This window comes from Bubalus bubalis, chromosome 6 (genome assembly GCF_019923935.1).
Source record: "Bubalus bubalis isolate 160015118507 breed Murrah chromosome 6, NDDB_SH_1, whole genome shotgun sequence".
NCBI classification, from domain to species: domain Eukaryota; kingdom Metazoa; phylum Chordata; class Mammalia; order Artiodactyla; family Bovidae; genus Bubalus; species Bubalus bubalis.
Window position 1 is genome coordinate 78363448 of NC_059162.1, and position 22303 is coordinate 78385750.

The 22303-nt window shown below is 39.9% G+C and overlaps 1 protein-coding gene across 2 annotated transcripts in view; it reads right to left on the reverse strand.

Annotated features, from left to right (window-relative positions):
* The window catches only part of SGIP1 (SH3GL interacting endocytic adaptor 1), a 237917-nt gene that overhangs the window by 118998 nt on the left and 96616 nt on the right, over positions 1 to 22303 (reverse strand). The window contains exons 3-8 of one of the 2 annotated variants that reach the window (XM_044944883.2): positions 21237 to 21300; positions 15876 to 15900; positions 12853 to 12924; positions 7867 to 7923; positions 1366 to 1420; positions 488 to 663 (exon numbers count right to left, since the gene is read on the reverse strand). In XM_044944883.2, coding sequence (XP_044800818.2) covers positions 488 to 663; positions 1366 to 1420; positions 7867 to 7923; positions 12853 to 12924; positions 15876 to 15900; positions 21237 to 21300 — 449 coding nt within the window. The remainder of the gene's footprint in view (positions 1 to 487; positions 664 to 1365; positions 1421 to 7866; positions 7924 to 12852; positions 12925 to 15875; positions 15901 to 21236; positions 21301 to 22303) is intronic. The other variant, XM_044944884.2, reaches the window with a different exon arrangement.

Genomic DNA, 22303 nt, shown 5'->3' on the forward strand with positions numbered 1-22303 from the left:
TTAGACTATGGTTTATTATATTAGATTAATATTTCTTTTTGAAGCATTGGCAATGAAAAGGATTTTTCCCTAAAGAAAGCAATCTCCTTGGTTTTCTTTCCATGAGTTTTTATGTGTTGCATCATAAAATAAGACATTAAAATGTGTTTTTACAAATCGTTGTTAGTAAATATGTAAACTTCATATTGTTTTTAATTGTTTCAGAAGTAAGTCTGGATAATGTTTGTTATTTTTTCCTCCTTTGAAAAATGCTTGCAGGAAAACATCAAAAACAAACGTGATCCCACTTTGAAAAGCGCAAAAACTGCAATATAAAATAAGCATAATTTTCCATAGCTAGAATGAGCTGTTTCAGGTTTACCGAGTTCATAAAATCATGAACCATTGCAGCTATCAGCTTAGAGAGTTTCTGATGTACTTAACATGTATGGGCAGAACACAGCTGTCAGTCCAACCTCACCAAAGCTTGAAATAAAAAGCCACTCACCACCGGCGATGGGGAAAGTGCAATGTTGCCTATTGATGCCTTCAGTTCATCTACAGTTGCAGCGTTCTTAAGAATGTCTTTAGCTTGCAATGGCTTAATCTTGATATTAAACTTCTTGTGTGATTCTTCTTCCTCTTCTGATTCGCTCGAAGAATAAAAGTGCTTTCCTTTGGTAGGTAGAACACAGTTAAAGATGCATAACTCTGTCTTTTCTACTCAGAGGCAATGATGAGTATAAGACAAGAACGACTGCACAGAGGCAGCAGAAGCACACTTGGGTGGCAGAAAATCAAAGCAAAACAAAAGTCAAAGTGTAAAGCAGGAAAGAGTCAGAATGTATCCAGCTTTCCTTGGAACATGATTAAGGATGGCACATTTCAAGGAGCAATGGTTACAAAGTCCATTATGTGTATACACTCAGCACTCACAGTTACAGGCCCATGGGAACTTCCTCTCACCATAGGAGACAGGAAGGCTACTCAGCGAAGGATTTGTGATGACTTTTTGTGCTTCAGAGTGTGACCTGCTCTGACCAGAGATGGTTTGTGGGGAAAGCACAAGCCAGAGCTATCTCCCAGCCACCATAAGTAATGTTATCATATCAGATTTTAGAAGACAACCCAGCACCCATAATTTGCACAGTTGTTTTTCAGCGCAATTTTTCTCTTTCTCCTCTCTCTCTTTTCTATGAATAGATTAAGGCAAAGTGCCTGCTTGTTAGTGATCAGGCTGTTCTCTGTGCTGTTTATTCATCTCTAATACTAGTGACAACAGGACTTGAGAAGCTTGGGTTTCGGCACTTTCTGCAAATCCTAAATTTATCATCCTGCTTTCTGAAAGCAAATGGAAATTAAAATTAAAATATAAAGAAAGGATATAGCCGGGTTCCTCAGGTCTGATGCTGTAGCCTTCTTCATCCAGCTCAGGGGAATTCTGTAAAAAACAAATGCACATTAAACAATCATTGTCCTGACAATGGTAAAGAAATTATTCACATTCCTTCAAGAGTCATCTAGTTAAGGATATAGACATGCCTCTTGTTTTGAATGCTATATGTTTTTAAATTTACTCAAGGATATTTGGAGAGTCTTCCTATTGGGAAAATAAATTAGAAGTCAATTGTCAATGAAAGAAAATGCTCAAAGAGAATGTATCATGCATTTCCTATATAAGCCAAGGATTATGCTAAGCAACACGGTGGGGATACAACATGCGAATTATCTTTTGTCTGTATTCTGGTAGTCAAAAGTTCAAAAAAAAAAAAAAAGGCAAAACACAAAATATTACTGATAGGGGTCTGAAAGGAAAGGAAGTTTGTGAGATCTGGAAGAATCAGGGAGTTTTTGAGTGCCTTTTGGGTCAGATGGAGAGGAGAGGGGAGTCCGTGGTGAGGAAGAGATTGTACAGAGACACCAAGGCAGGATTGGACAGTACGATTCTCACGGTGAAAGGGAGAGGGAGATGAAGATGACAGGACTGGAGAGGAAGCTGTATGGGGGAGGAAGACCAAGGAAAAGAAGACTGGGGTGGGGGCCGGGCAACATTCTAGGGGAAAAGTCTGGACTTGACATGGCTACTGTAGCTTCTCAATTAGCGTGGGACAAGCTGAAAGCTTCCCTGGTGGCTCAGATGGTAAAGAATCTGTCGGCAATGTGGGAGACCTGGGTTTGATTCCTGGGATTAGAAGATCCCCTGGAGAAGGGCATGGCAACCCACTCCAGTATTCTTGCCTGGAGAATCCCCATGGACAAGGAGAATGGCAGGCTACAGTCCATGGGGTCACAAAGAGTCGGACACGACTGAGTGACTGAGCACAGCACTTGCTGAAAGCAGAATCATGAGGTGTTGAAAATATGCTAAGGATAGACTGGGGACAGAAGAAACTGGAGAAAGGAAAACTAACTCATGATACTTGCAACAATTCAGGTGAGATATGCTAAGAAGGACCAAGTTGTTGGTTTTGGGAAGGGATGAATCAAGGACATTTGGAAGGACAGATTGTGAGTTCTCAGTTACAGATTGGTCATGGGAGAAAAAGGAGAGGAAATGTTCAAGAAGATTCCAAGATTTCTTCCATCAAATCCTGGGAGTACTCCTGGCTGAACTCATTCTAACAGGAGGCAACTAACATTTTTAGGAAAAAGATAAGAAAGATAAAAGTCTGCATGATTGGGTTTAGTGTTGTCATATTTTAGTTCCTATTATATGGCAAGTACCATGACGTACGTTTTATTTCACTGACTCTTCACAGCAATTGCGTGTGTGTGTGTGTGTGTGTGTGTGTGTGTGTGTTAGTTGCTCAGTTGTGTCCAACTCTTTGTGACTCCATGGGCTGTAGCCCACCAGGCTCCTCTGTCCATGGAATTCTCCAGGCAAGAATAATTGGGGTGAGTAGCCATTTCCTCCTCCTGGAGATCTTCCCTACCCAGAGATTGAACCTGGGTCTCCTGCACTGCAGGTGGATTCTTTACCATATGAGCCACCGGGGAAGCCTCATAGCAATCATACATGGAAAGAATCATCCCATCTACCAGGGAGGAAACTAAGAGAAATCAGATGCCATTTCTCTAGGAAATACATCTAGCAAATGACAGACCTGGGTCTTGACCCCAGGTGTTTTGAGACTAAACTCTGTGCTTGAGAGGGGAAGAGGGGGCAGAGGTCAAAGGTGGCCTCCTGAAGTTGAGGTTATAGGACTGAAAGAAAGAGGACAGAGCTGGAGAGAGAGATCTTGGAGTCACTGAAGCAACATATATGCCATGACCACAGAGAGAAAAGGTCCTGAGTGCCATGGAAAAGCTGCCATTTATTGAGCATTTATTATCTCCCTTTTGTCCTTTAAGTACTCAAAGTTAGTTTTTCTTTTTTTTTTAAGTGCAAGAGTATTAAGTTTACTTTCCTGCTAAAAACCTGTACCTGCCTTTTTACTGCACTTAGAATAATAACCTAGCCCATTATATAGCCCACAAGGCCCTGTCTGATTCTCACAGGGCCTTCTTCCCACTATTGACATATGAGATTTGATCAGTGCAAGCTTCTTCCCACTTCTGGGTCTTCATAAAAGTCCTCCTTTTTGTCTGAAAGTCTCTTCCCTCAAATATGAAGTCAGTTAAACCTTACTTAAACTTTAGAGCTTTGCTTAAAGCCCACATCCATCCCTAGGTCTTCCCTGCCAAAAACACAGTGATATAGTCTATTAAGAATAAAACCTTTCTTATTACTTAAAGAAAGTGGAGTCTAGTGTATTAATATAATTTTAGCCACAATTCCTATGACCGGAATAACTTTTAGGACTAAGCAAATTTGAGGGAAATTCTGCTTCCTTTAAACACTCACAAGTTGTTAAGGATAGCACTAAGGTTTAGGGTTGGATGGAGCATCAGAAATACTTGATGAATAATCAAGTATTTCTTGATTATTCATCAATAATCAAATATTGATGAATAATCAATAATAATTTTGTATTTTAATTATCATGCTTCTTGTTTGCTTAGAGTATCCCATTCCTGTGCATTAAAGATGTCTATAAAATAAAACAAAATTTTTGTTATAATAAAAATTCTACAAAATCTTACAAAATACAACAAAATTCTTTTTAGGTGAAAAAGTGTTAATTTTGAGAAAAAAATTACCCTTGTTTAATATATTTAGTAACTTCCCTTATAACATTATTTATGAACAATTTGGATGTGGGGTAAAATGCTGTGCTGTGCTTAGTGGCTCAGTCATGTTCAACTCTTTGCAACTCCATGGACTGTAGCCTACCAGGCTTCTCTGTCAATGGGGATTCTCCAGGCAAGAATACTGGAGTGGGTTGCCATGCCCCCCTCCAGAGGATCTTCCCAACCCAGGGATCAAACTCAAGTTTCCCGCGTTGTAGGTGGATTCTTTACCATCTGAGCCAACAGGGAAGCCCAAGAGTACTGGAGTGTGTAGCCTATACCTTTTCCAGGGGTTCTTCTTAACCCAGGAATTGAACTGGGGTCTCCTGCATTGCAGGTGGATTCTTTACCAGCTGAGCTACCAGGGAAGCCCATGGGGTAACATAGGGGCTATCATGGATCTACGAAATTGAACTGCAGAAAATATAAAAAAGATCTCAACACTGGGAAACAGGTATAAGGGAAGACCAGGTAATGAGGTTGACAGAATGAAATGTTCTGGAGTGTGTGGCTGGCATGAATAATTGAATTTTCTTAAGATTCAGTTTTCCTTTCTATAAAATGCAGGTAATGTAGTATTCACCTTCTAAGGTGGTAAAAAACAGTGGCAGATTTTATTTTCTTGGGCTCCAAAATCACTGCAGATGGTTACTGCAGCTATGAAATTAAAAGATGGTCACTCCTTGGAAGAAAAGCTATGAGAAACCTAGACAGTGTATTAAAAAGCAGAGACATCACTTTGCAGACAAAGGTCTGTGTAGTCAAAGCTACATTTTTTCCAGTAGTCATGTGTGGAAGGGAGAGCTAGACCATAAAAAAAGCTGAACACGGAAGAAATGATTCTTTCAAACTGTGGTGCTGGAGAACACTCTTGAGAGTCCTTTGGACAGCAAGAATAAACCAGTCAATACTAAAGGAAATAAACCCTGAATTAGAAGGACTGATGTTGAAGCTTCCAATACTTTGACCACCTGATTTGAAGAGCTGACTCATTGGAAAAGACCCTGATGCTGGGAAAGACTGAGGGCAGGAGGAGAAGGGGTCGACAGAGGATGAGATGGTTGGATGGTATTACTGACTCAATGGACATGAGTTTGAGCAAACTCTGGGAGATAGTGAAGCAAAGGGAAGCCTGGCATGCTGCAGTCCATGGGGTCACAAAGAGTTGGACATGATTTAGCAACTGAACAACAAAAAGGTGGTAAGAATTTAGTAGCATGTCATAATATGAATGGTGGTATTTAAAAAAATGAAATTCTTTGCTGGGGTCCAGCCCTGGCTGATCCAGGGTATTCGAAGGAGAGACGGCGTAGGCGACCTATTCAAATGTTAATTAGAGATATAAAGAGTAATAGAAAGAGGATAGCTCAGTAGGAAAATTCAGTGGAGAAAAGAAGCTGAGTAGCTTGGTTTACGTGGAAAATCAATATAACCCGTGACACCAGGTTAGCTCTGACTACGGAGGCCGCAGGCACCCTCTTGAATAGCGGAAGGTGACCCACCTTAGACACCTTCTCAAGTGGGTCTTAGAAGCCCAGGCAAATAAATGGTTGCAGAGGATATCTGCGCTCCAGATGGAGACTCAGCTGGAGGTTAAGGGGAAGAATGACATGGGGAGACCAAGCATTGGTGACCAATAAAGCTATGGAGCTTTATTTTCAACAGGGGCTTATATACCCTAAGTTACACATAGAGGATAATAGGGGATGCAAAGTCAGCAGTCTTTGATCCTTATCAAAAACCAGGGTTTCTTTCCTGTAAATTTATCATATACAAATGGTTTAGGTGATTTACATCATCTTCAGGCCAGAAGGCCTATTAACATTTTATGACTCTTGACAAAGACTTATCAACTGTAAGACTTATTTTCTCTAAGAGTAATTATTTTAAGGTTTGGCGCCATCTTTCGAAGATAAAATTGCATTCCTATAGGGCGGATGTGTAATGGGTTTACAACAAAGGAAAGAATTTATTACCTTAAGGGTCTAAAGTTACTAGCACCAAGGCCACTACTTTTTTTTCTACATACCAACTATATTAATTAATACACATTCAAGGATACAATACAGGGGATGTGGAAACTTGGCAACAAACATTGGCTCATTAATGAAATCTTTTACTAGTTTTATTCTGATAGTTTCTAACTCTCTGAGAGGCTCTAAGCTATTTGAATATCTTAAGTTTCCCATGCGTCTCGAGGCTGGGAGACTGTAAACAGTCGTATGCATAGCTGTAGGTGTCCGGGTAAACTTGTCAGGCGAGTTAGAGAGCCATCTGAGGGGTTTGGATTTAAACACTCCTAGTTGCCCAGGAACTTTATTAATTGGAGCTGTAAGTTAGCTCTTTGACAGAGAGAGTGAGATGGTGGTGGGGGACAGCTCCCAGTAAAGTCAGAGGTGAGAGCACAAAGTAATAAAGTAGGCAGACTCTGGATTTTTGGGGGTAGATGCTCGAGAATATCCGGGGGGACTCCTGAGGCTCGATCCCGCCTTTGCGTATGCCGAGCCTCCTTCCTCATGACCTTTGTCACGAGTGGAATGCCTCTCGCCGGCTCCCGGCAATTCTTATTATTAACAAATGTGCAAATGCATTAATATCAAGTTTAATTTTTATGAAAGAGGAGGTTAGGTCAGATAGTCACCTAAGTTGTAAATATAAAGCCATTTTGTAGGAATTATGAATTTAGGCACTTGGTACGCAATAAAAGTGATTTTTTATGTGAATATGGCTTGTATGTTTTCTATGACTAGAAATATAACAGTAATTTTGTCCATCCTAATGTGGCTGGTGAAGTGTGTGGTTATGAGGTTAACTGGCTACTGTGGGAATTATAAGGAGAGTTTAGGTCTCCACTGGGATTCACCCTCATTCCTTGGGAAAAAACAACTGATCACCATTTGACTTTGGAAAAATCTGTACTATGAGGCTAGAATAATTATCATATGCTATGGTAGCAATATTTGTATTGCTCCCAAATTTATATGTTGAAATCCAAACCCCAAGGTAATGGTATTAGGAAGTGAGGCCTTTGGGGGTGATTAGGTCACAAGGGAGGAGACTGCATGACTGGGATTAGCGCCCTTATAAAAGAGACCACAGTGAGGTTACAGTTAGAAGGTGCCTTCTATGAACCAGGAAGTGGGCACTCAACCAGACACAAATCTGCTAGAATCATGATCTTGGACTTCCCAGGCTCCAAAGCTGTTAGATATAAATGTTTGTGCTTATAAGCCATTCAGTTTTTGGCATATTTGTTATAGCCACCTGAACAGACTAGGACATTGCAAAATCAAGGCCTAGACATGAATTGACTTGACTCAATACTCAAAGTTGCTTATCAATATAATTAGGATTGAATATCTGGAGTTAATATTTTAAAAAGTGTTTTTTTGAACATGTATGCCAGGCTAGGCAGGCTACTGAAATATTCTGCAAATAGTTAGCTCATTGAATCCTCTCAATAATGCTATGAAGTAACTACTGACATCATTTATGGTGGCCATCAAATAACCAAAGCCACACATAGCTGTTCCATGGAGGGGCCAGATCTCAAACTCAGGTCTAATAGACTCTAGTGCTTTTAGCCTCTATACCAGGCTACCTGTGCCAGCACCTCCTAATGAGGTGTTTCCCTTATTTCTATGTTCTATTTTAAATATAAGCATGCCTCGACTCTTTTTCACACTGAAATATTTATAAAAACAATCTGATACTCACATATCTTTCCCAATCAATTTCTGCATAAAATCCATTTGGTGCTCCATTGCTTTTCTTCTGTAATAAATTTGAAAATACATTTAGAAAAGAAACATTTGAATTAATAAAAAATAAACAAAGAAAACTTGTCTTATCTGCATTTAGCAAGAGCTATCAAAATCCAGCACTGGAAAGACACATTAGAGCAGCCTATTAAGCAACCACACTCATGTAACTGAATGGTAAATTGAGTTGCCATGACAGTGCATAAAAGAACTTACACACTTACTTCACAAAAGACTGTAGCATATGCATAGGGATATTAACAAGTAGCTACTCAAATGTTATATAATTACTAAAGAATCAGCAGCCCCTATGTATTATTTAATCTTCATACCTCAGGGATATAACCAGATGTATTCAATATGTACATATTTAAATGAAATATTTTGACCCATGTTATTCTCATACACAGTTATTTCCAACATATCCAGAGAATATTCATCCAAGTCATTAATTCATCTTCTTCCAGCTTTTCTAACACTGACTCAAGTTTTCCTAAACATCCTTGATAAAATATAAAGGGAATCAGATTCAAATTAGTTAACTCAGCCTCTAAGTATTAAAAAATAGTGTTGATATTCTTTTCAAGTGACTTTTCTTATGAAATTACTAAAAGAAAATTTGAGGATTAATTGTGGATTTCTATCATCCATGCACCCTAGGCCTCCATGAGCACACATCATTATGAGAGGACTGGGCATCAGCATTATTCTCTCAGAATTACCTTAAAGTTCTATTTTCGGCCCTGGTACTGCCATGACATGTATGGCCATGAGAACTTGAGCAAGGATGTGGTATTATTCAAACCGAAATGTCTAGGATTCTCTATTTCTCGTGAGCAAAGGATAAAAACACAGATGAGGTTGGTAATGGAGAGTCCATTTAACAACATTCCTGTTGTTAGCACATAGAGCAACAATATGTCACTGAGCACTCGTGGATCTCACAATAACACACATTGGATGCTGATGAATGAGGCTTGATGACAGGACACCTAATTTTGCAATCACAAATGGAGGCTGGTTGAGCTACAATGTTAACAGCTGACACCATTTGACAAGTTGGTAGGAGAAGAAACCTTTTCATCTATGCATGCAGGATCACTAAAAAACCAAATCAAAGGTAACCTAGTAGCATCATCATTGATTGATACTGCATGTTGATTGGGTGCTCTAAGAATTAGCAGTAGTTGAATGAGGGGAAATAGTGTGTGAGGAATAGATAATGTGTCCATTATTTCCCTGTCTCTTCCCATATACCAACACCGCACTAGAACTTACAAATGCACAAATTCTGTCCTGCCTCCACCAACCAACACACTGGGACAAAGGGCCCATGCCCCATATCCCTCTTCTTTGTCTTGTTCCTGACAAAGATTATATGATTAATCAGACTACATCATTTTAAGCTTCTCATAGAATTGCCTTCATTGCATTAGTGCTTCAGTGATATTCTTTGCTATTTGAACAAAGGTTGCTTTAAAATTTTGCCACATCAACTTTGCACCTGTATAAGCTATAAAGCTACTTTTGAGGACATGCCATCTCATAATAAAAAAATCTCTCTCGTGGTGAATGCCATGGTTCTTACTTCCTTTTTGTCATACTTGTTTTCTTTTAAAATTTCTACTTTAACAATTTTGCATATGTCTTCTTGCAAAACTCTCCAAATCCTCCTTATAAAGCTGCTGCTGCTGCTGCTAAGTCGCTTCAGTCACGTCCGACTCTGTGCGACCCCATAGACGGCAGCCCATCAGGCACCCCTGTCCCTGGGATTCTCCAGGCAAGAACACTGGAGTGGGCTGCCATTTCCTTCTCCAATGCATGAAAGTGAAGTTGCTCAGTCATGTCCGACTCTTAGCGACCCCATGGACTGCAGCCTACCAGGCTCCTCCGTCCATGGGATTTTCCAGGCAAGAGTACTGGAGTGGGGTGCCATTACCTTCTCTGCCTTATAAGGCATATATAATATATTCAAAATACAAATGTAATTTAGGGTAATGGGAAATCAAATGAACTAAGCTGATGTCAAAAAACTAAACTTAGGAATTCTGTGATCAATGTAGTACTATTAATAGATCTTTTAGTCCTTAATTCTTTATTACAAAGAATTGCTATCTAAAACCAGAGGTTAGATAAGTTAACTGAGTTCAAAATTTTTGAAGTTCTACAGATGTTTGCTTCCATGATAATCTCATCTCTGTAACCAAAGCCTTTCAAGACCAGGATAGTTGATAGGTTCAGCTAAATAAAGACAAAATGAGTGTGTGTATTTCTTTACTGACAATATTAGAAATACAAAAGTTCCTCAATTTTTTGAATTTTCTAGATCTGTGCTGAGGGAAAGTTTCTCAGTTTCCATGGAAACCAATGGAAGATTGTGATAAAGAGAAAGCAAAGCCTATAAAAAGAAATTTCTTTTAAAATAATAACACTTTAAACATAAATACTACACACAAACAACAAATCATAATAGTACATTCTTTTGGGTTGATGTTAAACACACACACACACACATATACACACAGTTCTATTAGAGAAATTAGTAATTTAGCATCATTCACACTAGTGAATTCTTACAAATATATTTGGTTTTGCAAGTGGAAATTATCAAGTTAGAGCTAATGCAGAACCTGGTTGAAATTCTTCTGGTAAAATTCTAACGAAGCAATTCTCCCAGTTTAACAATGTAAGCAGCTCACAGTGGTGATATGGAGGTAATGTCTCTATTGATTTTCAATTGGGAAACAGTGTAAAACCATGGAAGAATGTAATTTAAGTGGGGAAATATGTAAAAGTTAGGCTTAATATTTAGAGCAATATTGGCTATTCACCAACATATTCAATATAAAGAGTGATTTTTCTCTTGAAGTAAAAGATATGTATTTTTAAAATTCTTTTCTATATTTTCTAAAATCCACAATTTACATGGATCACTTCTAAAACTTGAATATATGACTGTTATTTAAAGATAATTAAGGCTGATAGCAATATTGATCATGTTTTAATAGGTATTTTACTTTGGTCAAGCTTATTATCTCCTCTCAGATAATATGATTGGTTAGATCAATAAGTGTAGTAAAATTGCATTCAATTATACATTCATCAAAGTTCTTAATTTTAACTGTGGATGCTCTTCTTTTCCAAAGTCAGATCATGGCCACATTGTGCTCTTTGGTGAGAAGTATTAAAGACATGTGAAATACTGCCTAAATATTATCTTTTTGCCATTGAGATAGACTTGTCTCACTTTGTAAATAACCCTATGCTGCTAAGTCGCTTCAGTCGTGTCCGACTCTGTGCGACCCCATAGATGGCAGCCCAGCAGGCTCCCCTGTCCCTGGGATTCTCCAGGCAAGAACATTGGAGTGGGCTGCCATTTCCTTCTCCAATGCATGAAAGTGAAGTTGCTCAGTCATGTCTGACTCTTAGCGACCCCATGGACTGCAGCCTACCAGGCTCCTCCGTCCATGGGATTTTCCAGGCAAGAGTACTGGAGTGGGGTGCCATTGCCTTCTCCGAACCCTATAGAATAGCACTATCCAATAGAACTATCTGTGAAGAAGTAAATGTTCTGTATGTGTGTTGTCCGGTATGTTGGCAACTAGCCACAAGTAGCTATGGAGTGCTTAAAATGTGGCAAATGTCACTGAAGAATTGAATTTTCTTTTATTTTTAAAAATTAAAAAAATAGGTATTTATTTAACTGAAGTATAGTTGCTTTATAATGTTTCAGGTATACAGCAAAGTGGTTCAATTATATACACACACACACACACGTGTATATATATACACTCATTCTTTCCCATTATAGGTTATTACAAGATATTGAATATAGTTCCCTGTGCTATAAAGTCGGAGAAGGCAATGGCACCCCACTCCAGTACTTTTGCCTAGAAAATCCTATGGACGGAGGAGCCTGGTAGGCTGCAGTCCATAGGCTGCGGTCGCTAGAGTCGGACACGACTAAGCTACTTCACTTTCACTTTTCACTTTCATGCATTGGAGAAGGAAATGGCAGCCCACTCCAGTGTTCTTGCCCGGAGAATCCCAGGGGCGGGGGAGCCTGGTGGGCTGCCGTCTATGGGGTCGCACAGAGTCGGACACGACTGAAGTGACTTAGCAGCAGTGCTATAAAGTAGGTCCTTGTTGTTTATCTATTTTACATATAGTAGTGTTTATCTATTAATCTCAAATTCCCAATTTATACCTTCCTCCCTTGGGTTTTTCCTTGATAAACATGCTTGTTTTCTATGTCTGTGGGTCTATTTTTGTTTTATAAATGGGTTCATTTGTATCTTTTTTTGTTGTTTTAGATTTCACATATAAATGATATCATATAATATGATGTTCATCTTTGTCTGCCTTACCTCCCTCAGTACGATAATCTCTAGATCTATCCATGTTGATGCAAATGGCACTATCTTATCATTTTTTATGATTAATATTTCATTGTATATATGCAGTATATATTTATCCATTCATCTGTTGAAGGCCATTAAGTGAGGAACTGAATTTTAAATAGCCACACCTGGGCCACCAGGATCAGCACCCCAAGTCCACTGTGAAGTACCTGAGGTCCCACAGGCCCAGGTCCTGCCAAATTCCTAATGTTATCTAGATAGTGCTTACCCTAACAAATGACTACTCAATACGTATAACGTTGTTTATATTATAGCCAAAATTTTCTTATAGATAGCAGATTCTTTTAAAAATCAGAATTGCTGTCCTTTGTCCAAGACATATGCCTGATCACTTTTTAAAAGTATATTCAGACATCAACATATACAATCTATAGAGTTGATTTAAAAATTGGCCCCAGTATTGGGGAATACTATCTAAGAAAGAGTCTTAAATGCTTTTGTGTTTTCAAATTTCAAACTGGGATTTTACTCACTGTTTCTACAACCCCTTGGAAATTTTAAACTAAAATCTGTTTCCTTACCGAAACTTTTTTTCCTCCTTCACGCGCGCACTCTGCTTTGTTATTGTAGGGTGGTTCATGTGGGCTGGGCTGCTGGAATTGATTGTTTTCATGTAGAAAAAAGTTGTTAAAGGATCTGTTTGTTCTTCAAGACACATATAAAGAATCACATGGAGTCAGCAAGCATACCATAGAGGAAACAACATCTAGGCCAAATTGGAGGGCCTACCAATCTTGGCAGGGTTCTCGAAGCAAAGAGTGGACTTTGGGGCCCATAATGAGGCTCTATTCAGCAGGCCAGTGTGGCTAGGCCAGGAGAAGAAGGGAGAAGGGGAAAGAGGCGTCCCAGGCACCAGGGGTGATGTGAATCCAGTCCTTATTCAGCCAGCACTTAATTTACAGGTAGAGAACAAACACTGGGCCACACCAGAGACTGAATAAAGATCGTTGTATTTCTAATGGCAGTCTGAAAAGGCTAGCTCCACTGTATATTTTCCTGGATCATAGCCTTCTGGGGAGACATCAAGACAGACCACACACAGCTGCCAGCTCCAAATCTGGACCCTTTCCTGCACACGTGTTCAGGATGAGCTGAGATCTCCTCATAGCAATGGCCGTGACATCCAGTCCCCCGGTCTAGGTGTGGATGGAAATCTGAACTGCTTAGGAAAAACTCCGAGTGTGTCCTGCACAGTCAAAGTTTGTCTCTGGGTTAGACTGCATTGCCACACAGATGCCTAAAGCCTCAAACTTCGAGACAGACAGCTTGGCCAGGAGTGGGCATATTTGACCAGTGGAGAGCAGGGCAAGCCCATCTTGCTACATGCAGCCCAGCCACAGAGCCTCTGTAGACAAAACCTCAAAAGCCTTGTCACCAAAGATGGGCTTCACTGGATTTGCAGAAACTGAATTTAAACAGTTAAACCTGTTGTGTAACTCCTGTGTTGACAAAGTCATTTATAAGCATGAAGTGGGTACACCACCACCTATAGTTTGTAGAACCACGTTAGTGAAACCATAAATTTCAACTTCAGATATTCAGAAAGAAATCACTTTAAAGCTTACTCAGCCATGTAAAAGTGGACTGGCTCCACTGACATAAGGTCTTAAAGAAATCAGTCTGAGTTTGAAAGAAAATCAGGTTGAGATTTCCAGGGACTAAATGCAAATAGAAATTTTGGACTTCTCTAGCAACTAGTCTGAGAAGGCGTTCTCAAAATTTGGTGCCCATAGTACGTGGGGAAAACTGGAGGCACATTCCCAAGTGGTAAAATACGCAGCTGGCTAACAATGTCCAATTACCTAGGAAGCTGTACACCCTGTTTCTGAGAGCATGAATTTATTTTGAATGCAGCCTATTTTCCAAACAGGTTTGTATTATTTCCTGAGAAATCAAAATTAAATAACTCCTCTTTTCTAAAATCATGACCAGTGATACATTCGTGGCAATTCCAATTAAGGAACAAAGAGGGCACGTCTGCTGGTAAATAACTCGATGTGACTGGGCATGATGGCAATGACAGAGGGCTTGGGCAACTCAGGGATGAAGCCCTGCCTTAGGGTGGGTGAGTCTGCAGAATCGCAGCTGGGCTTATGGGCACAGCACATACTGAGTCACCTGTTGCACACCAGTGCTGTGCCAGGCACCAGGTGTGTGTTCCCCTCAAGATGCAAACGGGGGGTCCCTAGAAGAGCAGAGACCTGAGGCAGCAGGGGGGCTTCAGAGACGATGACCGCAGGCATGGGAGGAGCTTTAGAGAAAGGAAAAAAAGGACAAGACTGAGGGTGCCAGAGGGAGAGAAGCAAGAGACAGCAAACCAGCCTGGGAGCAGCAGGGAGGGAAAGCAGAGACTAGCTAACAGAGCCTTGCAAGGGTGAGAATGAAGGGGACAAGAGGACTCAGGGAGGGGACTGAGACAGAAGCAAAGAGAAGACACAGAAGCAGAGTACCTGAGACAGAGTTAACGAGAAGGCTCTGAGCCAGAAGCAAGAGGTGAGGAGAAGCTGAGTCTTCTGGGTCTTTTTTTTCCCCTGCTGAATAGAGCCTTGATTATAGTGTTACCCAATGTCTGATAAATTTCAGTCTACTTCCTTAACATTTCATGGAGAGAACTACATGAATGCAAAAGGCACCCCAAAGCTAAGAACCTTGAGTTAAATGTGGGAGAAAAACTCCTACCATAGCTGCAATTAACACCCCAATTTAGGTCTAATATTATAAAGGGTGACTTAAAAAAAAAATTATCTATCAGGTTTATTTTAGTTCCCACTCCAGCCCAATGAGCCTAATGTGAGTCCTTTTTTTTTTCCTCCTTCAATAACAGCTGTTCTTTTGAACCTTCTGAATAGGCATCTGATTCAGCTTTGAAGGAAGTCATTTTAGAAGTTGGTGCAGCCTGTCATCAGGACAACTTGGATAAATCCAAGCTCATGCACCACCGACTTCTCTAAAAAAGCAAGAAATCTGGTGACCAGCAAGGAATCAGAGTTCCTGTTAACTCTTAAACCGGTGAACACATTTTCTTCCTCCAGGCTGTAAATTCAGGCATAAGTGGTTTCAAGACCATTCCCTACTTATGAATTTAAAACAGAAAATGTATCTGCAGCTCAACTGCAAAAAGGGAAAGGCTTCTTTCAATTTTATTGGATCTCAGCTCCATTATGACTTTGTGGCCTCTGTTGGAGAAAAGCATTCTCATATAATGAGCTCTTATATCATTAAATTGGAAATGAAATAACAGTTGATGGTAGCAGCCCCTGCAGGAACTGTCTGACTTTTGACCCATCATATTGATGACTGGTTGCCTTGCCTGCTCTGGGGCAAGGTTTTAGGTGAATGCAATAAGTAAGTTTAACTTGACCAAGAATGTATTTATGTCCCATGCAATTACTACAAAAAATTACAACAGTGAGAGGTCTGAAAAGTCATTTAAGCTCATTTTTTCCCCCTGCAGGAAAAAAAAAAATGAAACGGGGCTTTAAGAAATTTAAACTAGCATAGGTTGAAATGCAAACCTACTAAAAATGGTCATTTAAATACTTACAATTCCATCTCTATCTGGTGAACCTCTGTAACAAAAAGAAATTAGTAGCTATTAGGAAAATGAATCATTCTTGCTACACAGACTCAAGTACAACAATAAGAGTCATTAACCACCTCTTTCCAGTTCCCACCCCAATAAACCTGGATAATGAAAGCTACTCAAAACAAATTGGTTGAATGATATTTCAGTGTGGGGTGTGTGTACATGTATGTGGGAGGGAGAGATTCATTAAAAATTGAAATCCAAAAGGCACAAGTTGTTGGTGCAGTGTCTTGCCCACTTTTGAGAGAATTCAGTAAGAGCTGTCCCATTTAATCAGCTTCCATTTAAAACTACCACCAGGAATGCCAACCGATTTGTTCTCTCATCTTCTCCCCATAAGTGGTCTTGAATTTCCCCCTTATAAGAAGAAATTTCTATGGTATTTTTCAAGTCATTTTGAGAATCTGTATTTTCCTCCATCTTTCTATATTTACTGATTCTTTGATTACATGAGAACGGGAAATGAAGGGCAATTTTACTAAATGGTTCACTTTGATGACTAAAGTCCAGGGTATTTAATCCACTGGATGTGAGTGTTGGACTGTGAAGAAGGCTGAGCGCCGAAGAATTGATGCTTTTGAACTGTGGTGTTGGAGAAGACTCTTGAGAGTCCCTTGGACTGCAAGGAGATCCAACCAGTCCATTCTGAAGGAGATCAGCCCTGGGATTTCTTTGGAAGGAATGATGCTAAAGCTGAAACTCCAGTACTTTGGCCACCTCATTCGAAGAGTTGACTCATTGGAAAAGACTCTGATGCTGGGAGGGATTGAGGGCAGGAGGAGAAGGGGACGACAGAGGATGAGATGGCTGGATGGCATCACTGACTCGATGGACGTGAGTCTGAGTGAACTCCAGGAGTTGGTGATGGACAGGGAGGCCTGGCATGCTGCGATTCATGGGGTCACAAAGAGTCGGACATGACTGAGCAACTGATCTGATCTGATCTGATGCTAGGCTACAGTGTTTAAGAATAAGGTCTTTAGAGAAGGATGAATCTAGGTGTTCCAACTCCATAATTTAATAATTCTCTGATCTTGGACAAATTACTTAACCTCTAAGTCAGTTTAAATATGATAAGAATATAAAGAACTTATAATGATTCCCAACACATACTAAGTCTTCAAAAATGTTTGTTACAGGTTTTTTTCCTCTTCCATGATGGTTCTACCCTAGGAACAAACACAAAACTGCCCACTTGCAGCCACGTTAGACTTTATAGCAATAGAGGAAGGGTATTACTGTTACTCTGGAAAATTGAACTGGAGGACCAGAAGAAAGGGAGAAGTAAAAGGGTAGTCATTGTAACTTTATAGCCTCATATTAATTCTAATATTAATATTTTAATTAATTTATATTAGGAGCTAGAAAAATATTATTCTATTAACATGGAGACCAGAATCATGCTCAGGTGAGGACCTGCACTGTTTGTAAGGAAACCTCAGTAAGTGCTTGGGTGGAGTGGAAATGAAAGTCCCTTAGTCATGTCCAATCTTTGCGACCCCATGGACTATAAAGTTCATGGAATTCCCCAGGCCAGAATACTAGAGTGGGTAGCTGCTCCCTTCTCCAGGGGATCTTCCCAACTGAGGGATGGAACCCAGGTCTCCCATATTGCAGGCAGATTCTTTACCAGCTGAGCTACCAGGTGTGGCTGGAACTATTCCTTAGGAGGTGGGGTCAAGTAAAATGTTCTTTATTTGCTGGGACATCTTCTTAGCTCCAAGGTTTGATTCCTTTCCCTGCCAACACCCCCTTCAAAATTAGCAGAGCATTCTACTTGGATTACAAAACATTTGATGGGAGTGCATCATTTTTCATAGTCATTTCCATGTGGATGCAAGAATGAATCAATGATACAGGGGCTAGAAGTAGAGAGGACCCTGATTTTGAAAGACCATGGGAGTTGACAGAAGTCTGAGGGTGTTTGGACATTTGCTGGCTATGAGAATTCCAAACAGTTGGTTCAAAGAAATTTCATCTAAGAAAGAAGGATAGGAAGAGTTATATATAATTCATTGAACAAATATTGAGTGACTTATAATGGGTCAGGCACTAGACTAAACTCAGGAGATAAACTGATGAAGAAGATATGCTTTTTGAGACAAACAAGTAAATCCAGTGGGTTATTATGACCACAATAAACCCAGGTGGCAAGAAAGCACAGAGAAAAGTACCAACTCACACTCATCAAAGCCAATTTTCCTTATCAGATTTATATACTGAAAAAACAAACAGACATTTCTTACTAGGATTTCAGCCTCTGCTAAAGGGATCAGGAGAGACGAGATTTTGTTAACTTTTGCGTAGGACAGATCCAGCAGCACTCATCCTCGTGGGGCTGTCTTTAGGGGCAGGTGATAGATGCAAGGGGATCTAAAATGGGAGGCCACTTGGTTTCATGCGTATTACTGCTATAGGGATGGCATTTCAAACATTTTCATCAGAATAAATGTAATTGTACACAGCAGTGTTGATGTCTGTTTGAATCCTTTGTCTTATCCATTGATGGAAATGAGGCTGGTTCTTCCCAGTATGGTGGTAGTAAGCACGGTGATGGAGGGCACCAGCTATAGCAGCAGACTGCAGGGTTCAGTCAGCTCAGATCTCCCAGCTGCATAACTTTGAACAAGAGCTTCACCCCTTTGTGTTTCAGTTTCCTCAGTTATGTAATAGCTGTGATAACGGTATATACCTCACAGGGCTATTAAAGGATTCAGTGAATTAATATAAATGAAGAGCCTGGAATGGTGCCTAGAACATTGTAAATACTCATAAAATGTTATCTAGATTAAAGTTATTATATCAATATAAGCTGACCCAGGATGAGGAGTAGAGAGAGATTTTAGTAGCCTCAGACAATTGGACATGTCCTCAATTTATTTCCTAACCCCCTTTTATTAAGTTTTATGTGTTTAAATAAATACAGCAGACCCACTATATTTACTGACTTGCATTTTAAAACTGATCATCTACCAGGCACCTTTTGCCTCTGTTTTTAAAAATGACACTTACCTCTTGCCACTACTCCCTTTTCTTTTACCCTCCTATTGGTCTTGATTATAATTTTATCCATCTATTCTGTTTTTTTTTTCCCCCTCCTGGGTGATAAAAGAACAGGCACTGGATTCTGGACTAGAAAACTGGCTCCATGTCTTATTTTCTGGGAAGCCTTCAGCAATTAATTCATTTTGGCATTGATTTCTCATCTCTAAAATTGAGATATTACTTCTAACCTTATTGAATTACTGTGAGGATTATAAAGGATATCAGTGCATTACAAAATACCTTGCACAGAGCCTGCCATTTAGCACAGGCTCTCTCTTTTCCTCTTTCTATCAGCCATTGTAATGATGATCAAATCAGGAAGCTCTGGTTCTAACTCCACTCTATCTAAGGACACCCAATCAGCTGAATTTGGAGCTGGCAGCTACCATAGCAGGTTGCTTGGCAACCCTCATGGAGTTGCAACAGCCCTGAAAACAGTTTGAATCAGCAAGGTTCAGTGATGGCAGACTATCATAAGCATTACCTAAATTTGAAGGGATAGCACATTGCCAGAATATTTCCCCAGCCTTCTGCAAGAATGATATGTGACCCAATCAGAGATCGGGGGTTCCTGAAAGGCAGAGGCTTACATTAAATGGCTTTTCCTTTGACCATCACCGCTGATGGAACCACTTTATAGCTAATTTGCTACACCTAAGTAAACTGGGGCACTCAGATTATAAGAAGTGAAAGAGATACTTGGGATTTTACAAGCAAATGTCTCATTAGAGTACTTTAGAGAGATGTTGGCCATCTACCCAAAGCCATGGGGAGTAACTTTCTCATTTTCATGATTTTAGAAGTGATGATGGAAGAGCGGTGCTTTCGCCAAAGGCAAATAGCTCATCCTGCCCTGGGGAGGTTGTCTGACCTCTTTTCCCTTTTCAGGGACTTTTTATCCTTTTTAGTTTTCTTCACACACCAGAGATTATGTGTAGTCAGCTACAGACACTATCTTCAAAGAAAACTGGATTTGGTTTCTGCTAACAACATTCTCCTGAGATACGTCTAATAGTATCCCACAGAGCATGTGGCACATTGTAGGTGACACGATGTTGCTGACAGACGAACTGTTACAGAGTCTGGCCTTTTAGGGAAATTAGACTCTAATGTCAATGCAGGCCCATTAGAGGAAAGTGTATTCTAAGGCCGTGGAGCTATTGGCAAAGCTGAAGCCAGGGCCCAGGTCTCCTGACTCTGCTGAATGAACCATCTCCTATTCTGATTAACTTTTCAAAAATGTCAATTTCTTAAGAAATAGTGGAAGTTGTATAATGCTCAGAAATTTTTCTAATTTAATCATTTAAAAACATTGGCAAGACTAGATACAGCAAATGTAGTTTCCATGAAATAACTATTTACCAAAAGAGAAAGCACAAAGAAAAGGTAAGATCAGGAGACTTAACATCTGATATTTGGACAAAACATAGCTTTTTACCCCTCAATCAGTTACAGTCTCTGGTTTAAAAGCCTCAAGACTTCAAGGTTGCACACTGTCTAAGGAAGGAAGCCCAGACACCTCAGCCTGGCACTTAAAGCCCTTCCTATCCAGCCCTGATCTTTTCAGCCTCACCTCCCAGCATCACATTTACCAGCAGTCGACAGGTAGGCAGACTGCGCTGTTTAGCTTGTCCTGAAGACCTCCTTGGATTTTCTACATCTCTGCTTTGGCTGTTGCTCCCTTTGCATGAAATGCATGTCCTCATCTTCTTGAAGATCAAACTCAAGGGTCCTCCCACTTTGAAACTTCATTGAACATCTCTTTAAATATAAGCTTTTCCATCCTTGAATTTCCCAGGAAATTCCATTTTTAGTTGCTCAAAAGGAACTTACCACATATTAATTTGTACTAGTAATAGGAGTAGCGGCTGCTGCCATTCACTGAGCATTTACTAAGTACTAGTTACCAGTGTAGTCATGTCAAATGTCAGCTGTTTTAGTTATATGAAAGATACTTCAATTTGCATGAATTAAAAATTATCAGAGGACAAGGCCACAGGGCAATGCTCCACACCTTGTGATAACATTTATGCAGGACAAACATGTATAGAAGGAAAAGCTAAAGGTGTGAGATCAAGATAACCCTTTTCCTTTTTAACTGTGTCTAAACAACTATTGATTTTCCCATTTTCTAACTTTCTTGCAGGGCTTCTAGCCAAATGAGAGGTTTAACGGGCTCATTATTCTTCTATACAGCAGCCCAAACCAGATACACATTCCCACATGGGCACTATCAGCTGATGCTGAGCAGTGGTGTTCTCCTCAAGTACATACGTAGAATCAGTGTCCTTTTCTTTCTTCCGTATTCCAAAGGCCTTCCTTGTACGTTTTTTCAATCCTGTGGGAAAACAACAAAAGGTCAGAAAGTCTATTTTCGAATGTTCCTAGCAACATTCAAGGGAACTATTTTTAAAGTTGCAGCACATTAGTTAAATCTGAATGTTCATAAAGACATGGAAGTTTCTTCATGTGGATGCATGTGTGTGTGCACATATGTGTACGATTCATTATCATATTTTTAAACAGAGTTAATCAAGGACATGGCACTGTAAGCTCTTAGCACTATAAGCAATGTAAGAATATAAAAATGAGGCTTCCCTGGTAGCTCAAGCAGTAAAGACTCCACCTGCTAATGGAGGAGATGTGGGCTCAATCGCTGATTCGGGAAGATCCTTCATGCTGCAGTGCCACTAAGCCCGTTTGCCACAACTATTGAGCCTGTGCTCTAGAGCTCTGGAATCTCAACCACTAAAGCCCTCACCTGGAGCCCATACTCCCCAACAAGAGAAGCCACTGCAATAAGAAGCCTGTAAATTGCATTTGGAGAGTAGGCCTGGCTTGCTGCAACTAGAGAAAAGCCCACACAGCAATGAAGCAAAACTAAATAAATAACAAAATTATTTTTTTTTCAAGAATATAAATAAATAGAAAGGAGATCAGGACCAGGTGCAGAAAAGTTGGCAAGCTTTTCTTAGACTATTGTTATTCATTCTTCAAATAGGCACTATGCCAAGAAACCCAATCACAGATTTAGAACAGTAATTTCCAGATTAGATGTATTCTTGAGAACAGGATAGTTCCAAGACAGAAATCATGTAAACCACATGAGAGAGCCACATTGGTCTGACATCTTTGTATTCATATACCCAATCCATCCTTTTCTACTTTCTCAATTTGGTGGCTTTATTGGATTCTCTGAACATACCACAACATCTGGACTCCAACATCTCTTTTTTCCTTGTTTGGTCCTTACCACTGGCTAAAATGTTTTTCCTATCTTGTTGATATTTAGAACTTCCATACATGCTTCCAAGGCCCCATCAACTTCTACCTCCTCTGTG